Source organism: Diceros bicornis, chromosome 6 (assembly GCF_020826845.1).
Source record: "Diceros bicornis minor isolate mBicDic1 chromosome 6, mDicBic1.mat.cur, whole genome shotgun sequence".
Lineage (NCBI taxonomy): Eukaryota > Metazoa > Chordata > Mammalia > Perissodactyla > Rhinocerotidae > Diceros > Diceros bicornis.
Window position 1 is genome coordinate 76,281,690 of NC_080745.1, and position 23,124 is coordinate 76,304,813.

The 23,124-nt window shown below is 40.3% G+C and overlaps 1 protein-coding gene across 7 annotated transcripts in view; it reads left to right on the plus strand.

The window, feature by feature from the left end:
- VTI1A (vesicle transport through interaction with t-SNAREs 1A) overlaps positions 1-23,124 on the plus strand; it is a 355,351-nt gene that overhangs the window by 244,784 nt on the left and 87,443 nt on the right. Inside the window, exon 9 of one of the 7 annotated variants that reach the window (XM_058543994.1) lies at positions 7,031-7,097. The exons of the other annotated variants lie outside the window; for them this stretch is intronic. Within the exon in view, the coding sequence (XP_058399977.1) occupies positions 7,031-7,073 (43 nt within the window). The 3' untranslated portion in view covers positions 7,074-7,097. Of the gene's footprint in view, positions 1-7,030; positions 7,098-23,124 lie in introns of those variants that run through there. 7 annotated transcript variants of the gene reach the window in all.

Below are 23,124 nucleotides of genomic sequence, written 5' to 3' on the forward strand. Positions count from 1 at the left end.
GAGATATGTCTCAAGGAACATGTTCTGCATACTAATTTAAGCATTACACAGTACTTTTGACAGAAAAGAGTCAATGAATATTCCAGGTAAGAATTTAAAAAAATTTTGCATGACCTGGCATATTTCAAATATTTCCACCATTCAGCGGTTTAGTTTTTGATGGCCAAATACACCAATAAATGCTACTTATAATATTTATACAAAAATCATGCTGTAAATATATCCGTTTTGTAGCCTTTCCCGCTTAGCAGTTTGCTGTGAACATTTCTCCTTGACATAAAATACTTTCCTAAAAGGATGTGTCTTACACAGTTTCTCTCCTAGGAATGCAAAGAGCAATCCTTATTTTACAGGTAGAAATCCACAACTAGCAAGTTTGTGCTGTTTGCATGGTTGCCAGTGGCTTTCTAAACCATGGGCTTGCTCTCTCTCAAATTTCTGTAGTAAGTTTTCTTAGAGATTAACCTGGGGAAGGGGGTGGTGAGAGGGGCCTCTGCGGCGCATCCCCTTCCCCTTCCTCGCCTCCATCGTGTTCTTGATTAGACCACCATCTCTCCACTGTATTTTCTCCTTTACCTCACTCACCTTCCTCCTTTTACATTCCTGATTATTCTCTGCCTTTGTTTCCTTTTAGTCACTATTTCTTCCCAGTAATTGGTTCCCTCTGGGGGGAGGGAGGGCTCCTCTTTTGTCAGTGTCTGGTTGCTCTGCTGACAAACACCTCAGGAAAGGAACAAAAAGTTGGAGCCCTATATTTTTATAGGTAAAGACTTGATGGATGAAGGTTTTTGCCCTGTTAGGTTCCCAGCGCCCCTAACAGTGTCTATTTTCAGACAGAACTCTCCCCTCCATGCCTTGGGCAGGCCTCAGTTGGCCCTCTGCCTCCTTCCCAGCCACCCTGCCCTCTCTTCACCTGCATCCAGCCCAATCGAACTCCTCCCTACTCCCCAGAGCTGCCTCAAGCTCTTACCTCGCTCATGCTATTCCTCCTGCCTGGACATTTACCTTTCCATCTCCCCCATCAAAATCCTACCCATCTTTCAGTGTGATGTCTCCACAGTACATCCTCAAGGAAAGGAAATCACATTTTGTGGATCCCTCCAACACGTTGCTTTGATTGTACTGCCCCTGTTGATGTATCTAGTATGTCTATATTTTATGTATGTCAGTACCTGTCTCCTTCACCCTACTACATGATAGCTCCTTGAGAGCAAGGAATATATCTCTCATTTTTGACTCTCAAAAGTGCTGGACACAGTTGCTTGCCCATAGAAGGTGCTTGGTAACCCCTGGCTCATGAGAATTTTTAAACCTCTGATTTGAAACCATTGATTCTCCCCCAGTTAATGTCTTTAAATTTTCTTTATTCAGTGATATTATGGAGTAAGTTTGAAAATTGTAGATGGTTTATATAAAAGCACAGAATGACCTATCTTGGTTATGTCTTTAAGCAATGCCCAAAGAGAGGCCAATTCCAAGTTGAGAGTTAGTCTGGGCTCCTGCTGTTGCCTGTTGATTTTTTTCCAGACAAGTAACATAACTTACCTTGGAGAGTCTTGAGCCATATGCCTTAGCTCTGATTTCCAGAGTCTTCCTCAGCTTTGTTAGTCAGTCTGCATTGTTGTTCTTTTGTGTGTGTGAGCATGGGAACCTTGACTTTTGGAATAATATGACATTGCAAATCAAATTCTGCCTCAAAAGAACTTTTCTTCCACAATTTTATGCATTTCTGAACAGGTTACAAAATGTCACAATTCAGTAGGGCCAATTATTAGATTTTCATTTAATGGGCAGTTTTAATGTTCTCAGAGAATCTGAATAGTAATAGCATTTTAAAGTACTGCGTTCCATTTAAAGACTCACAACCAGTTCTTCTCTCTTTGAACGCACCTAGTTATATTTTTGGGTATCATTTAAATTCAGGCTCCCAATCTGTAGGAAAATCAATGAGTTAATGAATAGCCTCATTCTTAAAACTTTTCAAATATTTTGTCCTAATTATAAGGCATAACTAGTGACATTAATTTGATGAAATCCCAAATCATCAGATTGTGCAGAATAGCCCTTACCAGGGAGTAATTTAGTACATTTTCATTTTAACAAATGTACTGTTTTTTTTTAGGACCAGATCATGGCTTTGCTCACTGTGAGAAAAACTTTCTACTGTTAAGGTTTGGGGTCCATGTCAGTGGAGGTCAACCTTCATGCTTTTTTTTCACAGTTGTATTTGTTTACCATGTTTTAGTTAGCCTATTAAATGAAAAGCATTCCTACTACTAATAGTAATCACCCCTGACATTTGTATAGCAAATTCTTTTTGGTAAATCACTCCCACATGCACTGTCCCCAGGCTTGATGAGCTTCCCAGTCACTCCCCAGCCGTACAGTGAGTAAATGGCAAAGCCAGCACTGGCACCAGAGCTGGCCGAGTCCAAGACCAGTGACGTTCCACACTCGATTGGTGTGTGTTCACGTAAACCACCTCGAATCCTGTGGGGAACAAGATGGAGAATACACCAACAACATGACTGTTTGAGTCATTTATTTTCTGTTGTGTCATCCACAGCTCATAGACTGTCCTCTGGGACAACAGAAAATGAATTCTCCAAACAGATCGAGGCTGCAGTTTGAGAGAGACCCACCAAGCAGGCATCATCTCAGTCCTTCCTACAGTCTGGTTGCCTCTGTGTGGTCTCTCTTTTAAACCTTGTCCCTCTTTGTCCTGATCAATTCTCTATCCACTCTCCAGCTCAAGACACCTAACACACAGTCTCAGGGAGGTAGAAATCACTTACAAGCAGTGCTTGATCAGTCCTCAGCTGCCCAGGAAGACAAGTCCAAAGTAGAGATCTCAAGCCCCTCACTACTCCTTCAATATTTGAATGAGTGACCAAATTACTAACCAAACCTGGATCTCCTGGTTCCCAGTCTGCTTTTCTGTTCGTGACCTACACTCTACCACACCTACTTCCAGTACATCCTGCCTGCGTGTCTTCATTTTTCTTTGACCCTCCTTCACCAGCCAGAAAGTTGTAGGTGTCACATTATATTGGTTTGGCCAGTCAGTAACCTAAAATTTATTCTTGCATATCTCTTTTTATTGGACCAGTACAGAAGCAAGTTGGAGGCCTCACATGTATTTTTGGCAAAAGCTCGTGACTGTGCATTACAAAAATCAGGTTACAAAAATCAGAGTCTTCCTGGAAATGCTCATCTTCTTAATGATTTCTCTGCAAGATCCACAGTAGGGCTCAATAACTATATGTGGACTAAATGGTGTAATCCAGCTACATGATATAAATCATTATATCACACACACCTATACGTATATAAATGATATAAATCCAACTAAATGTGTAATCCAGAGAGGAAAAATGAAAAAGAATAAATATATGGGGAGGGTGGGGACAGGCATTTCCCTTCCTAAGGAAGCTGTGCTTAGTGCAACGCGTGGCCTATTAAGGAAAATCTGGCCTCAGGACAGACTTGCCCACCCCAGTTTTCCACTTGCATTTCACTTCCACGGCTCCCTCCCCCAAACGTGAACTGATTTGCTTCTGTTGCTAATGGAGACTGGTGCAGGTTCAAGGGATTTTGATTACATAGCATCTCCTGGTGCTATATGCAGATTTAATGGATTCAGACCATCAGGATGTGCTCTCCTGTTGTTGTTTTTAAATTCAGGGTGACAGATGTTGAGCGCCTTTAAAATTAAATGGAGCAAAAGCTGCGGCTAATTTGAGGAGGCCTCTAAAACCAGCCCCAGATGTGGGAACGCATTCCACTGACCTCCTGTCTCCTCTTCCTGATAGAGGACCACTGTCCTACCTCTAGGGAGCCCCTTTCTGTGTTTCCATGTCTACCTAAGACTGCCTGGAATGCCCCACTGCCCATACCATTCTGAACCTCTTAGATTGGAGGCTGGGCTTGTGGCCCATGCAGATGATCCTGCCCTCCCTAGTTCCTGTCTCTATCGGATCACTTTCCTCCCCTCATCAGTCCAATAGAGTACAAGTATTCACTTACAAAACTATAGTTTTTACTATTAGTTATTACTTTTTTTTTTTTTTTTTGCTGAGGAAGATTCGCCCTGAGCTAACATCCGTTGCCAATCTTTCTCTTTTTTTGCTTGAGGAAGACTAGCGCTGAGCTAACATCTGTGCCAGTCTTCCTCTACTTTATATGGGGGACACTGCCACTGCATGGCTGTTGAGTGGATTAGGTCCATGCCCGGGATCCAAACCCACGAACCCGGGCTACTAAAGCGGAGCACGTGGAACTTGAACCACTCAGCCATGGGGCCAGGTCCTATTAGTTGTTACTTAAGCCTCTTAGGAATCTAGAAGCCAGGGCTTTCCTTCTCAGTTTCAGAACTGAAGAACCTTGTGTATGATTTCTTCATCATTATTGCCATGATTGCTATTGTCATCTTAATTTATTTTAAGAGCACTTAAATGCTAAGTGCTATATAATCATTATCTCATTTCTTTTCATTTAACCCCCAGAGCAAATCTATAAGGGAGACATTATTATTTTCTTTTACCAATGAGGAAACTGAGGCTTAGAAAAGTTCAGTAACTTGCTCAAAGTCACACAATTCTCAAGTCTCATCCAGGATTGCAGCTCCTCCCATCCATCAGCCTTAGGAGCCCCACTCTCCTTGTCTGAAACATGATACCAGCTGGGTTCTCATCCTGCAATCAGCCTCCAAGGAACATTAGTAACTGTGTGTGGTCAAAGTGAAACCTCTGTTTGAAAATCAGACTATGCTTCTGTTAATATGTTTCATTTAGATTATCAGTGATGTGTTCAGTCAATAACTTAAGAATCAGATTTTTAAGAAATTTTTAGGGAGCATATTTACCAGCTCCTCTCACCTTAAATGGGGCAAAAATGCTGCATTGGTCCTGAACAGCCCATGTACATGTGCCAATGTTGGCATATGAAACAATTTCCTTATGGCCCATGGAAGTTGCTGCTCAGAGGCAAAATGGCAGAAGAGGTCTTTGGTGCTCTCCTTGTCTTTTGGCATCCAGCCTTTGTCTTCCATTCTTCCCCTCCCCAGCGCTTTTGGTCACCTTCTAGTGTTCTAAATCTCCCCACTGTAACCCTATTCAGGCCAGCCTGTCCCAGAAGTACAATCCCCAGTGAAAACTCTTAGCCTTTGAGAGACAGTGAGCTAGGGGAAAGCAGTCTGAGGATAGTAAATCACACTAAGACTTAATCTTGGGGCAAAGCTGAGCTTTATAAGAAGAGTGGAGATGGGGACAGATAATATTATGAACTCTCTAGACCTTTACCTCTGCTTAGAACAGTCCACTGGTCTCCATGCTGTTGGATCTCTGCTCAAATACCCATCGTGCCTCTTTATGTCTTTCCCTACTTCATTTTTCTTCATAGCACTTATCCCTCCCTCCTTGCCATGGAGTCGATTCTGACTCCTAATTGGACCACTACTATTCGTAGGGTTTTCATGGATAATTTTTTCAGAAGTGAGTGGCCAGGCTTTTCCTAGTCTAGCCAGTCTGGAAGCTCCTCTGAAACCTGTCCACCATGGATGGCTCTGCTGGTATTTGAAATAACGGTGGCATAGCTTTCAGCATCACAGCAACACACAGCTGCCACAGTATGACGACCCACAGACAGGTAGTGTGGTTCCCTGACCAGGAAACGAACCCAGGCCACAACATTGAGAGCACCAAATCTTAACCACTAGGCCGCCAGGGCTGGCTCTGTTACTCCCTGGATTGTATTATATACTTGTTGATTTATTGTCATCTCCCTCTGTAGAATGAAAGTAGGAACTTTGATTTGCTTGCGGCTATAAACCCAGCATCTACAAGACTGCCTGGCACGTAGTAGGTGCTTCATAAATATTTACCAAATGGAAGGAGCAAGCCCTTGTCATGCCTCTTCTGAGCAGGGAAGCTTTTACTTTAACCCAGTTTTTTCCCAAAAGAACAAATTTAAGTAACCATCAAACCCATGGTGTTACTGCTATTATTGCTTGAGACGAGGTGAATCTTTTTCTTTAAAAGGCCAATTTCAAGTTGAGATAAAGAAAACAGCTAAGTAAATACTAGCTCAGGTGGTGCTCAGGTACAGTAAAGTGAGGAAAATGGTATCTGAGTGTCCGGAAAACACTGTGAGATCAAAAAACCCCTGATCTAACAAAATCTACCATTATGTTAGTGGATAACATTCATGTGAGTAAAAAATCGTGGTGTTCTATGTAATTCATCTTGAAATAATTATGAGCCAACCTTTTCAATCTCACATGATGTACCCTGTGTTCATGTTTGTCTTAGAATTATCTTTGGCTTTGGAAGTTGTAAGTGATGTGCATAAAATTAAAACCAAAACTTATCTACATTGGAGTCTAAATATTTCCTCTTTTAAAGGTGTACCTGTAACTTTGAAGTCAAGGTTAAACCACAAGCTTATGTTTTCTTATAATTATTTTTTTAATATTTGGATCCAGTGATACCTGGTAATTTGGCATGTAATGATGGGGTAAGCTCAAGAATATTCACGAGCATATTGTACCATATTATTATGTTTTCCCTAATATTTCAAAAATGAAAAACCACAAATTACTGAATTTTAATATCTCCTGAATCTTCCAGCAAAAAGAAGGAAGATAGCACTAATGACTAATTTAACCACTAAAAAAAAAGTGTGGGGGGGAGAGGGGAGGAAGATAATCCCAAATAAGCCAAATTAGCCTGCCAATTATTATGATTGTTTTAAAGATCAGAGTTTTATGGAAAAAAAATATGTTTCTGTGGCACCCGGTTTGAGGGATCTTTATTAAAACCTTTGTAAATGAAATTATAAAATTGAGACTAATTTCTTTTGGAAGCGTCTTAGTTGAGGGAATAAGACAGGTGAATGAATGGGGGACAATAAATAGTGGGAGTGGAACACTCGTGTTAATAAAAATATTGTCTTCCATATGTTAAAAAAAAAAGTCATGCTCTCCATCTAGACCTGTAGTCAGTGAGCTTGTGTACTTCCTTTTCCCTGCTAGGTATTTGTTCCTGGCTGGAAGACATTTTATGATATTTATTTGATGACACATACCTGCTGGGTAGATGAAAAGCAAGTGTTCCTGAGGATGACCTACTTCAAGGGCACAGTAAGCTTCTGAGGACTTTGGCAGGGTACCCTTAAATCATTTGAGTGCATCTTGATATCACCTGTTGAACATATCTAAGGCTAGTACCTGTGCAGGCTCATTGGAGGCAGAGTTGCTAACCCCAGGGAAGAGATTTCAGAATCAGTAATGACTTTGTAAGTGTACTGAGACAGGGAAGACACACTGCTTTACCAAACCTACCCCGAGCGTATGAAGTGTGGTTGTCAACACTCGGGACGGGAATCGGCCCAGGAACCTGCCACCATGGAGTTGACTGTCTAGAAAGAGGATCTAATAGCAGTACCCGTAAGTATGGTCCCAGGTAAAGAGATAGGCCCAAGGTAGAAGGTAGGGAGAATGAAGGTCCAAGGTGAGGGAAAGTGCCGTGAAAGAAATTCTGATGACATATTCTCCTGGGAGTTTACAGGACAGAGAGAGATTTCCAGCTGAGGTCAGGGAAGTGCATGGGATGTTTGAAATGCATGGAGACACTGTCACCAAATTCGTCTTTTGAAGCCAACTGGTCTTTATGTGTTTATTTCCACAAACCTTTATTGAGCACCAGCTGTTATGACAAAGCAGGCCTTAGGCAGTAAAGATACAAATAAAATTTATATCTCTCTCTCAACATTAACAGTCTCTAGTGAGAAAACACACCTAAACAAGAATTTTATTATAAATTTAAATCCAACAATAGATGTACACAAGGAGTTCTTAGGCCTGTTGGGCTTCCTGGAGTAGGTGATGCCTGGCCTGAGTTTTGAAGAGCAAGTGTGAGTTAGCCAAGGAAAAGAAAACAGGAACCTGGAGGCATTAAAATAAAATGTTTGCTCAGGAATTACAAGCTGTTCCGTGTTACTCCAGCAAAAAAGGCAAGGCGGGAACCAGCGGTTGTACCAGTTGGTGCCTTAGAGGGGCGGTAGCTTCCTCCCCCATCTCTTGCACGGCTCACCACCACTGCCAGAGCCACTCCAAGCAAACATATAGTCAGAGTAAGAGGACCATGCTTGCTCCATAAATGCAGCTTCAGACCAAGTTCCCTCATACCCCTTGCTGCCCTAAGCTCCTCTGTAAGGAAAATCTAGAGATTCCACTGAGGAGACATTGACCCACGGCTAAGGAGTTATAAGCTCTGAATTCTGACTGAGTTGGGGCATTACAGGGTGATTTACAAAGAGTCTTTCTCCGTTACTTTTATCTGCTTGTCTAGAGGTCATGGTTTGAAAGACTTGGCTCCATATGTATTATTTATGACATGAGTCTCCATTCAGGTCTCCTTTCCTGCTCTCCCAGTTACCTATTGCTGTGTAACTAGTTGCCCCAAAATGCAGTGGCTTAGAACAATGGTCATTATCTCTCACAACTTCTCTGGGTCAGGAATTGAGGAGCAGCTTGGCCAGGTGTTCTGACTTGAGGTCTCTTGTGAGGTTACCTTCAGACAGCCTAGAGCTAAAACAGTTGAGGAGAGACAGGAGTAGTTAGGGGCTGGCTGGGCATCTCTCTCTTTATCTCTTCATTAGTCTCAAGGCCTTTCCATGTAGTCTTTCTGCGTGAGCCAGTTTGGGCGTCCTTACAGCATGGTGGCCTCAGGCTTGGCAGCTCAGGGCCCTGAAGATGATTTCCAAGACAGAGAGTGGCAGAAACTGCATGGCCTTTTCTAACCCAGCCTAGGAAGTCACACACTGTCACTTCTGCATTCTATTCATCAAGACAGTCACAAGGGCCCACCAAGTTTCAGTGAGAGAGGACGTAGACTCCACCTCTTGATGAAGGGGCGGCAAGGTTGTGAAAAACCAGTGGGATGGGAAATATTGTGACCAATTTGGGAAAATGCAATGTGCCACACACCCTTCAAGAATATTTCCTTCTACTCACATAACCCTTTAAATTACCTAAATATTAATTCATTCGTTATGGTGTTCCCCACAACCTATCTTGCTCCCTTTCCACACCAAAATCCAGGTGCACACACACAAACCAAAAAATTTCCATTTTCTGAATGAGAGTTAGTCACCCTAGCGTGTAGCGTTCCCCTCAGGATGATAACGCTTTGTAAGTGTATATCCTGTTGCCCCATCTTCAAGGAAGCTATACTTTGATCAGGCATTGTTAAAGTCAAATATTGCTCAGATCTTTCACTGAGTAGCCCCTTTTTATCTAACCACAGCAGACTAGCGCCTCAGGAATGAATGATTTCAAACCTCTCCTTTTATTTGCCGTGCACTTGGTAGATTGATGGTGCTCTCATAACAAGTTTGGTCAGTGGCATTTTGTGGAGTACTGGATGTTTCAGGGAGTGAAAAAAAAATAATAAAAGAAAGGCCCAGACTTTGGGCTCAAGGAACTTTAAAAACTGAAGTGTTAGCATGTTCTTGGTAGAAAATCTTCTGATGTAAAATTAAAGTATTGATGTAAATTTTACATTTTTAAATAAGTACTATTGCAAGTTTGCTATCTTTAATAAGGACTCTAATTCCAGTTTTTATACATACACGGTGAACTGAAGTTGAGTTCTTCAAATATTTTCTGTTAAAAATATATGATACATAAGCACTGGATTGGAGAGTTTTTTCGCCTTTGGATAACCTAGAAAAGAATATAGCTCTATTTTAAAATCCCTTCTAGTTCAAGAGTTATCCAAGCAAATAGTGTCGACCAAGGTGTTGAATGCACCGCTAATAATAATGCTACCCTTTCATAAAGCTAAGTAATCAGGAATAATGCTGAAAATAAGAAGACAGTCATTTATTTACTCTGTTGGCATTGTTAGTACTAATAATGCATTTTGACACAGTGGAATTGCTAGATAATGCTTTTGTGACTTTTATGCAGGTTATTGTTATTTAAATGAACAGTCGACTGTACTGTAATGAAGAAATGCGTGCTTTTCCCAACTCAGTTATCAACCAGGATTCTAGGAAAATGAGAATTTGTGTCTGCCTTCATTCACAGAGCAAACTGGAGGTCACTGTTTTCAATATGAACCTTTTTTTAGCTTTTCAACAGTGAATAATTAGAAGCTGCTGCTTCTGAAATTACCTGTATTCACTCTAGAGAAGGAAAGACTTTTATCTTCCACGATGAAATACATTTTCTCATTCAAACTTTGTCATTCTTTTTTTAAATGGCATTTTACACCGCTGAGTCAATCCTAGGTGGTAAAATAAAAGCAATATATTTTGTGTGCTGCAATAGCCTTGTTTATTTAATTTTACTTCCTTAAATTTCAGCTCCTCCTTGAAAAATGATCCAAATGCAAAAATGGGTTTAAAGCAGTGGAACATATAAAGCAATTATCCACATAAAATACTATTATACAAACACACGTGTTCTTTGCACTTTGATTTAAATTGAATTGATGCTTGATACTTATAATTTAATGATTATGTGCTTCTATTGAGTTTTTAACTGCTTTATTGGGATATAATTTATATATCATACAATTCAACTATTTAAAGTGTACAATTCAGTGGCTTTTAGTATATTCACTAAGTTGTGCAACCATCACCACAATCAATTTTGGAACATTTTCATCACCCCAAAAAGAAATCTGGTACCCATTAGCAATCACTCTCCATTTCCCACCAGCCCCAGACAACCGCTAGTCTACTTTCTGTCTCTATGGATTTGCCTATTCTGGACATTTCATATAAATGAAGTCATACAATACATGGTCTTTGTGTCTGGCTTCTTTCACTTAGCATAAAGTTTTCAAAGTTCATCCATGTTTTAGCATGTATCAGTATCTTTTTATTGCTGACTAATATTCCATTGTATGGATATACAAATTTTATTTATCTATTTCTCAATTGATGAACATTTAGATTGTTTCTACTTTTTGACTGTTATGAATAATGCTGCTATGAACATTCACATACAAGTTTTTGTGTGAACATATGTTTTCATTTCTCCTGGCTGTATACCTAGGAGTAGAATTGCTGGGTCATATGGTAACTCTATGTTTAACTTTTGAAGAACTGCCAAACTGTTTTCTAAAGTAGCTGGACTGCTTTATATTCCCACCAGCAATGTATAAGGGTTCCAATTTCTTCACATCCTCGCCAACACTTGTTATTGTCTGACTTTTTAATTATAGTTATCCCAGTGGGTGTGAGGAACTATCTCATTGTGGTTTTGATTTGCTTTTCCCTCAGGGCTAAGATGTTGAGCATCTTTTTATGTGCTTACTGGCCATTTGTATTTCTTTGGAGAAATGTCTGTTTCTATTGAGTTTTTTTTAAGTTCTGTTACCTCGCCTCAGGAACGTGGCTAGCACAACTTAAGTTACGAACAAATATGTCTTCCTAAAGGGAGTAATTTTCAAATAAATTTGTAAATTGAAGACATTGTTTTTACAATGGTGGTACTTTTGGATTATGGAATAATTGAATTGCTCTCAGGAATCAATTTATTTCTGAAACATTTTCAATTTGATTAGTGATATGGATATTGGTGGTCCCAGAATCATACCTAGAAAAGGGCTTAATGATCAGATTGTCCTGTTAATTCATTTTACAGATTAGGAAACCAGGGGCCTAAGAGGTAAAATGTGTGGGTCACACAGAGAATTAATGACAGTTGGAACTCTGTCCAGGTGAAATCCAGGTAACTGAGTGTCTTTACTTTAGAGAGAATATAATGCACTTTTCAAATGGGTTTTCACTGATTAAAAAAACAAGTAATGGTGAAATGCTCTGAAATTAGAATCAGCATTTATTGTTGGGTACTTAACACATATGGTTTTATTTTATCCTCATAGTTAACACATGGAAGATTGATAGTATTATTCTCTCCTTTTACATTGTGGGGAAGTAGGTTTGCTAACTTATTCAATGATGCCTACCTAGTAAGTGACAGATTCTAACCCAGACCTTCTGATTCCAAGTCCATAGTCCTCTTTGCTTCTGCTCTGTCAGACCACTAAAAGACAGCATCAACACGTTGTTAAGCTTTTTATTTCTAATTCACTAAATCGCTGACACAAGTAACGGATAGGTGGCATCATGGAGCACTCATTTACCATCATTAATATAGTTATTTAGCAACACTAATATACCTAACTTCAGAAATAGAATACATGTTTCAATTGACAGAAGAATTGTTCAAGTATAAAAATACAGTACCTTAAAGTATTTACTAATATAATAACATATCTGTAGAGTATTTTTCAGTTAGAAAGCATTTGGCTTGCATTTTTTTTCTTTTCTTTTTTTTTTTTGGTGAGGAAGATTAGCCCTGAACTAACATCTGTTGCCCTTCCTCCTCTTTTTGCTGAGGAAGATTATCACTGAGCTAACATCTGTGCCCATCTTTCTCATTTTATGTGGGACGCCTGCCAGAGCATGGCTTGATAAGCGGTGCATATGTCTACTCCCGGGATCCAAACTTGCAAACCCCGGGCCGCCAAAGCAGAGTGCGTGAATTTAACCACTAAGCCACCAGGCTGGCCCCCTTGGCTTACACTTTTAATTTGATGTTTATAGTTATGCAAGAAAAGTTTTTCCTTATCTTTGTTTTTATGTATTTTTCACACTCATGATGATACTAGGCCTAAAGGGCTTTCGTTGCTACATTCATAAAGTCTCAAGCAGAGCTACATCTCAAATCCGAGTCTCTTGGCTCCTGTATAGTCCGGTGTTCCCTCTAGCGTACCATGCTCCGCCTTAATGATGTGCTGAAGGACGCTCATTGGGAAGAAGAGGAGACTTTATACCATTATTCCAGACAACAACAGAGCTATGAACAAGTAGAAGTTATAGGGAGGCAATTTTGAGCCCATATAAAGAAGACTTGATCTGCCCAACAATGAAATGTGTTGTCTTGTGAAGGAGTGAGGTCTCTTGTCATTGAACTGTTCAAGCCAGGCCTGAATGACCATCTGGGAGTATGCTCTAGGAGAGATTTCATTTTTGAAGAAAGAGACTTCGGCTCTGATCCTGCATAGTTAAAGGTGCAAGCTTTTCTGTTTAAAAACAAGTAACTGAATTTATCAACCCGAATTACTGGTTTCCAAATGGTTAGAATAGTAGTTCCCATCTATGTTTATAGATACTCTTTACAACAAAGGGTTCCACATTCAAATAAGTTGGAATATGAACCTTTTATACGCCATTGTCCTTTGTGACTATCCAAGAGGGAGAGAAAGTATGCAGCAATTCCAAATTTATTTTTTATTTTTGCAAAGCACTTCAGAAGCACATTTATCAGTCTCACCCAGTGGTTCTCAGCTCTGGTTGCACATGAGAATCACCTGGGGAGGTTTTTTAAAAATATGGGTGACCAGGCCCCACCCCAGACCAAATGAATCAGAATCTCTAGGGGTGGATTCCCAGCATCAGTATTTTTTAACAGCTCACCAGGTGATTCTTATATGAAACCAGGGTTAAGGAGAACTAGTCTAGTCTGAGCATGAGCTCAGGCAAAATCTGGACATTTGCTTTTGTAATTCAAGTTGCCATTTAGAATTCAGGTTATCAATTCAGAGCCAATGCTCGTAAGTATGATAAGAGGGGATATCTCACAATGGTTCACACTGCTGCTCTTGCGCATGCCTTTGTCCACTTACTAGTTTTATGACTTTGGGCAAGTTAATTTAATCACTCTGTGCCTCAGGTTCTTAATTTGTAAATGGAAATAATCATAGTACTTACAAGATGAAAGCTAAGATAAAGACCCAAAAGAAAATAACAACTCTACATATTGTGATATTACAGTTATCACTGGCATCATTATTTTGTTGTTGTTAGTAGTAGCAGTAGTTCTATTAGGGAGAGTTGCTAAGCGCCTATGGAGAAAACAGTCCTCTCTGTACGGGGCTGCAAGGGGGCCTGACCTTACCTGAAAACTAAGGACTCCTTGCCACAACATTAGCAGCGTGCTCCCTCAGATTGAGAATTTCCTAATGAAGTGGAATGTTTTTCATCAGGTTTTCTGCAAGAAGCTGAGGCTTGAACCAGGTTTCATCCAGCAGTTTCATCCAGCTCTTAATTCTGCACTAACAAAAGGCCATAACGCTGCCACCCAGCAGCCTAGACTGAAGGTTAATGCTGGGTTTCTGTTGGCTAACTGGGAAAGATGTGCACTATGTATGGTGGGCAGCCCTCGTGAATCCTCAGGATAATCTCTATTTCAAATGGCCCACCCTGCTGAGTGATTAGACCTGAGGTTCGGAAAGCATGGTTGCTATTGAATAGGAAGCATTGGCTCTGCATGCCAGCGTCCTGGGCCAATTGTGCAAAAAGTAAACACAATTTGAATATGTGGGATAGCCTCAGAGAAAAATTAAAGAGCACGATTAGGCATAGTTTTTATTTAGTTTTCGGTTGATGAAGGAGTAATTTGAGGTAGCTCTAGTTGTTGAGGGTACAGTAGCAAGAGTCCCTGACTCTTTAGGGTGTAGGACAAGTGTGGAGATTACATGGATATTACAGGTTCTTTCGCACAGTTTCCATCAAGACAGCCTCTAATTGCAATTGTGGAAATTGGTGGAATATTCCTAGGAGGAGCTCAAGGATTGTAAAGCTGAATAACATCTTTGTGTTGAGAACTTATATGAGAAACTGGTTTTTTTCCTTTTTCTCCTACAAGCATTTTGTGGCTCACCATTGCAGACACTGCATATCTTTGTATCCCACACAGTCCCCATGTTAATAGTTGTTTGCTAGTTGTGGTCATTTAATTGAAAAAAGCTGGCATGGAGATATTACAGGTCCCAATAGGTCATTTTTGCATCAAGTATAGTGTTATTGCCTTTGACCAAACCCCTTCCAAGTCCAAATTTATTAGAGTTCTTTAAATGCATTAATAACATAAGAGGATAGACAGAGGGCTAAAGGAAAGATGTGTGTGACCTTTAAATATGCCAATCGTCTACAATTTTGAGAGTTGCTTGCCATGGCAAAATGCCGGCAGTGCATTATAGAATTCCAGATGGCATGGTTCTGTTGGTACTCGTTTTGGATTTGCTCTGGGAATGAGGTTAAAGAGGACGCTAGACCATGGCTGGGATCCTCTTGCTCACCTCTCCCAGAGAAGGTTCTGGAAGCTTCCATCCCCTCCCACCCGTCAGAAAGTTGCCCCAACCTCTCTTGGGGATTGTGGACTCGGCACAATTGCTCTCTCCCCATGAGTTCCCATGCACCTGGTAACCCTGTGCTACAGAGGCCGGTGAGATTGAACTCCCTCGTGTGACCTGTCTTGCGCTCCCTCAGACCCCGGGGCTGGGGCAATGTGGACATGAATTCCAAGACTCAATAGATAAGAGTTGTGTTTTTTATCAGCTTTCCTGTCTTGCTTGCCTTATTTTCTGTGAGATTGGTTTTTTTAAAAAAAAACTTTTATTACAGAAATTTACACACACACACACACACACAGAGAAAGAAAATAGTGTAGTGAACCCCCATGTCCACAACACCTGGCTTTAATAGTTACCAACATTTAGCCATTCTTGTTTTCTTTCTCTTTTCTGTTTTGCTAGAGTATTTTAAAGCAAATCCCAGGTATATGATTTGACCTGTAAATATTTCAGTATGTATCTCTAGTACATATAGCATAAATTTTTAAAAAAACCTAACCACAATACCCTTATCACACCTAACAAATTTAATAATAATTGCATACCCTGTCCAGGTTCAATTTTTCCTAATTTTTTCCCAAATGCTCACGAATGGTTGGGCAGTTTAAATCAGGATCTCAACAAGGTGCACCAGTTGCATTCGGCTGATACATCCTTAAAAGTCTTTTAATCTATTACAGATTCTCCTCCTGTTTTTATTAATATTTATTTGTTGAAGAAACTGGATGATTATCCTGTAAACATTTCTATATTATGTGTCTGGCTTATTGCATCTTCATTGTCCTGTTCAACATGTTCCTCTCTCCTCCATACTTCCTGTAAATTAGTCATTAGCTCTGAAGACTTAATGAGATCAGGTTCAATCGCATCACATCAGGAGGCACGGAACAACTTTTATGGATGTCAAGACTGATCAGTGGGTTCAGGGATGGTCAGCCTGATTCATCCATTATGAAGTTCTCTATCTACCTGTTAACTAATAGTTTTAGCAACCATTGATCACTGCCTATATCCATTAGGGGTTACAAAATAGTAATTTTCAATTCTATCATTCTTTCTGCATTTATTAGCTATTATTCTGTATAAAAGAACTTGTCATTATCAACTATTTGGTTACTCTGAAATACAGTTCATACAAGAAAAGCAGCATAAATGCCTCTTTCCATTTACTTATCAATTTTCAGAACATTGAATTATACCAGCAACCTCCAAAAGTGACCACTGAGGCTTGTTTATTTGTTGTTGAGTATCATTATACATACTTGGGTTTTTATCTGTTTCATATGTGTCAGTCCATTTTAGTCATTCCTCTTTTTGATGCTGAAATATCCCATCTTTGATCAGTGGAAGCCCCTTCTAGTTGCCTGTTGTCATCTTTTAACATAATCCCACTAGTCTTTCTGGCAGGATAAGATGCCCCAGGCTCCTGGCCCAAACCTGGAATCAGCTGTTTCTACAGGAATGCTGGTTCCTTTCCATGGGAAATAGTATGTAAAGACCACAGTCTGGGTACTCGGGGTAGATTCCCTCTTAAAATGGTTATGTTTTTGTTGGAATGGTAACCTCGTCCTCCTGGGTTTCTCATTATTCCTGCTCTCTGTGGGCATCTGGTTCTACTTGGAGACTCCCTCCTCCATGCAGACTTATAACAGCCAGTGCTTACCTCTCCTCCAACCAGACCCTACCTCCTCTCTCAACCTTTCATTTATCTTTCCCTTCTAAGTCAGATGCCCTCACTCATCTCTGAGCTTCTAAGACACCAAAGTGGCGAATACTTCCATAATGCTGAAGAATAGTGATACCCTTTTTTTCACCGACTACTTTTACTTTTTTCTTTCTTGAAGAGATTTAACCTCCTGTTGCTATCTAAGCCTTTGGTAGACAAATCTAGTCTCTTTCTTAACCCAGAACAACAGTGCTTTGAAACACTATGTAAACAGTGAGCCCAGTTACCAGAGCTTCATAAAACCAACAATCCCCTCAGGTATGTGTGTTTTCCAGGCCATATACTCATTTGAACATCAGATGAAAGCTATGGATCTTCTCTCTAGAAAAATGCACAAACACACAAGATTTTATAGACTATTTCATGGGCTTCAAGGACCTCAAACTATCTTGGAGTTGAATTTGTTTTCACAGAGTAGGTCCTGATTTGCATTGGCTTGTGGGAGGCAGCAGGATTTGGAGGTGGGGCAGGAGTCTGGACAGGAAGGCACAAAACTGGAACCGGGGTGCTGGCTTTAAATTGCTCCACTGGACATTATTCATTCTTTGGTCTAGAGCTACTCCTGGTACCAGTCCAGTCCATTAACTGTTTGCTATGAATCTATGACATCATGAGTTTGGAAATTGAGAGTAGGCATTTAAAAACATTTATAGCAATTTGACATTGCTGTGACATCCAAGCATGGGGTCAGTGGACTTGTCTCGTTGACCAAGGTATCAGCCATTTTGGGTGCTGTTGAGTACACATGGTGAGGTGCATGGGGCAGGAGCTGCACGCTTGTCATGTGACTAGAACCGCTTATCAGTCCTCAACAGGTTGGACATTCAATACCAAAGCAAAAATTGGTCCTTCGTCTCAGATAGTGTGAGAAGCAACAGCAGGGAAACCTGAGTGCCTTCGCTCAACCTGCTATTGTCATTTTAGCCTGTCTTCCTCCATTGTCTACCTCTAAAAGCTTACCTAGAACAAGGCACACTGTAGGCATTCAGTCAGTCTTTGTGAAAGAAGACAAAGCAGAGCAACGCTACTCTCCAAAGAGAGAAGCACGTTCTTTCCCTAATGATACTCTGCAAAAAAAAAAAAAATTCAGGTAATTCCTAAGAAGTTGAAGTTACTTACGTGAAAAATGTATGATAGGAAATAGATTATAAGCCGTCATTATTCACTGAATAGTCTCATAGAACATGAACTAAGTAGAGTAACATTAAGTAGCTGGTCCTCACTGTGGAAGCTGTGAGCCTTTCAGATGCGTGTATTTCAGCGTACACACTGTGTGAATTAACAAGTCATAGTAGCAAATGTGGTCCATTTTCAGGGCAGAAAAACTAGAGTGGTCTCAAGTTTAATAATACTAACAGTGGGAAGAAAATAATTTATTTAATCTTCAGAATAAGATTTCATAAATGAAAAGAGAAAAAGATACAGTAGTGTATTCTATGCCCAGTTTTCCCCTCCTGTCATCTCTTTCTACCTTCCATGAGGATCCAAGATGAGTAAAAACTACTCTTTGAAGGAATCCAAAATCTGGTCTTTAAAAACTGGGCTGGTGAAAAGTCACCTTTAGCTCTCAGACTCCTGGCAACCTGAGGACTGACCTACCTAAGGGGGACCCTGCCCTCCCTTACTCCCACCACCCCGGTCCCAGTAAAGTCCATTCCACACTCCCAGCGTGCCTTGCCCCACTCTGTGGCCGCCCTGACACTGCACAGTGCGTCTGTGACACAAACGGGCTGCTGAGGGGACAGTGTGAGCTCAAAGTCACCAATGGTCTCCCTTACCAGAGAAAGGGATTTTACCTCAGGACAACTCAGATTCTGTGGTGCAGCCCCTACTTAAAGAGACAGATTTCCTTCTTTCTTTCATTCTTTTCTTTTTAATTGAGTAGAATCAGAAATATTATCTGCTAATAGGAAGAGAAGAAGAAAAATTGAGACTGTGTCACACAACTGATGATATCAGCAGTTGATGGTGTAGGAGTATGTGTTGCAAGAGTGACAACTGGTTTATGTTTATCAACAACTATTAAATGAGCTAGAAATTTCTGGAAAAAATTTTGCTTTTTAACATCCCTTCTGAATAACAAGCTGTTTGCTCTATCTCATGAAAAGAAAGACAAAAAAAAAAATTGTCCTACTTACCATGCCCTAGGGGGATAAAGGACCTTGTCCACAGTATGTGGGCCCAGAAAATGCACAATCGCTAGAGTTTGATATGACCTTTGTCTCCACAAATAAAAAGATTGATAACCCCAGGGGCCACCACCACATTTTTTAAACGCATATATCACAAAAGGCTGAGCTTAATGACTATTTTCAAGTACAAACAAATTTCCTGAAATGAAAAAAAAGAAGTAGAAATCACTCTATGTCTATGTAAAAAGGGGGAGAATTTGGAGTAAGTGGGGGCTTCAGTTACCCTTAGTGTTCTCCAACAATATCTACCAATAAAGATTCCCTGCCCCGATGCCCTGACTCCTATAGGGAAGTTTTATGGTTATTGATATCGCCATGATTGTGGTAACCATTTATTGAGTGCTTCTATGTACCAGGCATGGGCTGAGCACTTTATATTAGTGGATTTTTAAAAACCTGCACAATAGCCCTAAGAGATAAATGTTTTTATTATTCCATTTCATAAGTAAGCAAACAGATTACTCAGATCATGTCCCTCATAAGTGGCCAAGCTGGTTTGGGAACCAGGTCTGTCTAACTTCTCAGCCTTAGCAATCATTCTGGCCCTTAGGGGATTTTTTGTTTGTTTGTTTGTTTTTGTTTTTTCTTCCAAGTTTTAAAAGAGAGGCTCCTCTGCTCCTTGACTAGAAGGGTACCAAACCACTTTTTATCCTAGAACTCACATAAGCCATCAGAGGGAATGGAAACTGGCCCCAGCACTATCACACAAAGGTAATCATTAATGAAAAAGGTGTCACTTAAAGAGGTCAGTGACACGAAGCGTATGTTTCTCTTGGATTAACTTTTCTAACACTCTTTAAATAATGTGTTGATATCAGCAGAGACCGAAAAGAATGCAAACAGACCTGAACAGTTTAAACCTCTGGGAAGAAAAATATGAAAATAAAGCTGTTCTCATAGCCTTAAACAACTACTTACACTTCTGTTTCTGTGATAATAATTGTGATAATTACCACTTATTGTGGGCCTTTTCTGTGCCAAGCAGTGTGTTTATCTTTAATTATCAACAAGCCCAGAAGATAGGAGTGGTTGTCTCAGTTATACAATTGAAGAGACTAAGGCTCCATGAGGTAAAGAAGTTGCATCTCTGTGTAGAATCTTAAAAAGATTTTCCCTCCATGAAATTGAGCATATTCAAAATATATAGTAGAAGTAACAGGAAAAACAGCACAGATCGATGAGCTTCCAAGGGATCTATACAAAAATACCCTCTAACAAGTCACAAGCGATGAAGGAACTGCACCTCCTGGAGTGGCACATTGTTGTTGATGGGGACGTGCAGCAATTAAAATACAGTCAGGTCGGCCTTTCATTTGAAAATTGGCTGGTCGTGGGCTGGACACCCTGGGTGTAACCTATAAAGTGCTCTCTACAAAGACTCAGAGACGTGGACTTGTGTCTCCTGCAGGACTGGAGACACTAGGCTGCGGTGGTGCTGCCATGTCCAGGAGCAGTTCTGGAAAGGTCATCCAACCCTCTTTGTGGATAGAAAACCTGATACTCCCCAGAAAGCTCCAGGCCAAAGGGCTGGGCATACTAACGTCAAATCCAGCAGCCCCAACCTCGGGACCTCTCCCCAGCAGCCTCACCTGGGGTGAGTTACTTAGCATCTCTAGATCTGGATCTCATAGACTATAAAAGAGGGCATATTTCTCACCAAGGTGGCATGAAAATAATGCTAGCCATTTGTACAGATCACACTGGGCGCCTTGGAAGAACACGTGAACTATCTGGTTTATTTTAAAGGTGGAAATGGGCTTGTGAGGGGAGAGAGGTTACAGCCACCAGCAAACCGTAGGTTTCCTCCATTCTGTGACCTTCATTTCTCTGCATCCTTAAAGACTTTGCTAGAACTTGAGTATCCCATTTCTACTTGTGAGAATGTGCCTCTCGCAGTTTGTTCATAATTCCTGTCCTCAGTACACCTTGTAATGCAGAGAGAGTGTCCTGCCGATTGATAGTCATCTTGTGACTTAACCCTGGCAGGCCAAAAGAGCAACTGTAAAAGGTGCCTTTAAATCCACTTAGAGTGAGGGATGGTGTGGAGCCGGCGTGCCTGAGTGTCGCTTCCTGCCGGTTCACCAACACCTGGAGCCCCTTTGACAGGTGACCTGTTGACGCTGGCAGTTCGCCTCTTATCAGCCTCTGAGACTGAGCATTTCTCCTTCCTATTTATCACAACTTGTACCTCAACTTCCTTCCACCTCTCCTCCTTGTTCTCTCCCCTCTCCGTCCTTCCTTCTTCACCTCCTCACCTGTTTTATTCTCTCCCTTTTCTCTCTCTTTCCCTTTCCACTTTTCTTCTCAACATTTTACTCAACCACAATATGTCAATAAATCCAGTAAGTGACCATGAAAAGACCAATTCCAACTGTCAAAATGACAGCACAGTCTCAGCTTGGAAACAACTTGGAAATACAAACTTAAGTCATCAAACACTTAAGAAATGATACTAGAAAGATGGGATTTGCTGTGAGATATATTTTACAATGAAAATTCTGGTATAAAGAAGAATCTTTTCATTTTTTTCCCTGATATAGTCTGAATAATTTATACCTAATGCCAAGAAATTATATATAATTAGTCTGGGTAATGTATAATTTCCATTTGATTATATATATTAAAGTGATTAAGGAACTTCAGTTTTTCACTAGTAAATATCTGCCTTCTTTGTTCCATTCCAGGTGTGTAATGACTGTTTGTATCAAGTGTAGGATTCGTTCAGGACTGAAGGGAGCAAAAGTTTGAGGGCTTTTACCAAGCTCAGTTGACTGATGTCTGTGAATCTGGGAGACAATATAAAGTTAGCTACATGTGGCAGGGGGACTGAAGGGAGATTTACATCCAATCTCTAAAACCATCAAGTAATTTTTGCATGATTTCCAATTAAAAAATTGAGTAAAACAGTGTAGATGGAAAGGCATATTTAAAGAAAAGTTATTCAATAAAGTATGTGACATCACCAATATTTTTAATATTGCATGGAATAACATGAAACTTTTGACATTTCAGTTTTTAATTAATGACTTTATTTGCTTTTTTAAACTACTTCTATATGTTTATTACCACATATTTTATAGCAGTTTTTCTTTTGCAATTAGGGGATAGATTTCATCCTTTATCTTTGCAGGTAGCTGATCCAAGACATTTTTATGTAAATGGATTAATTAATTGGTAGCCTTCGTTTGAAACTTAAAAAGAAAGTAATCCTTTTTGAGAGGCATTAACTGTTTTTTAAAGCCATAAACAATTCTTTCCTCCAGCACATTGTCACACAATTAGAAATTATTTGACAGCAGTAATCATAATAAAAAGCATTACCCCTTACCAAATCACCTTTTTTTCAAGGTGATTAAAAGAACCCATTCATTAGAAGACTGTGCAGCAACTTTGCTTGTAAAAATCACGTGTTTTTTGGAAACTTAATGGTACGTATTGACAAAACTTTTGAGCAAATGACGTCACAAGTTGACTTTCCTATACAGCCTTTGTGAGAAGGCATCTAGCTATGGAAATGTTCTGGATTCAAGGAAAGACAGCTACACCTGGCCTCCTTTGCAAGCCCTTAAGCCTCTCTGCCTTCCAGCCCTATGATTTATGTAAATCAGAAAGATTTGGCGGTCTCTACTTCCTGGCTGGGCCAGCATAATCCACTTCTTTCGGGTTCATGTGACCATGCAAATTTGAGCACTCCTGAATAGTCCCGGAGGGGCTGTGCCTCTCATTATTCCTGCCCCATTCTCTGCGCAGTGCAAGCATTCAGACTATGAATGGACAAGGGTTTAATTACTCACCACATCTGTCAAATCAGATTCAACTTGAGAATGAAGAGAATCCCAGACAAGCCCAGTCATTTCTTTGCAGTGTTCTTCATGGCCGAGGTCATCCAGCTCTGTCTTTGAGGGAATATTTTCCACTCCTTGTTTCGTGACCCTTCTGGAAAACAGAGACTCCAGCTTTTGGAGATCCATTACTGAGCCTTTCACATTGTGTG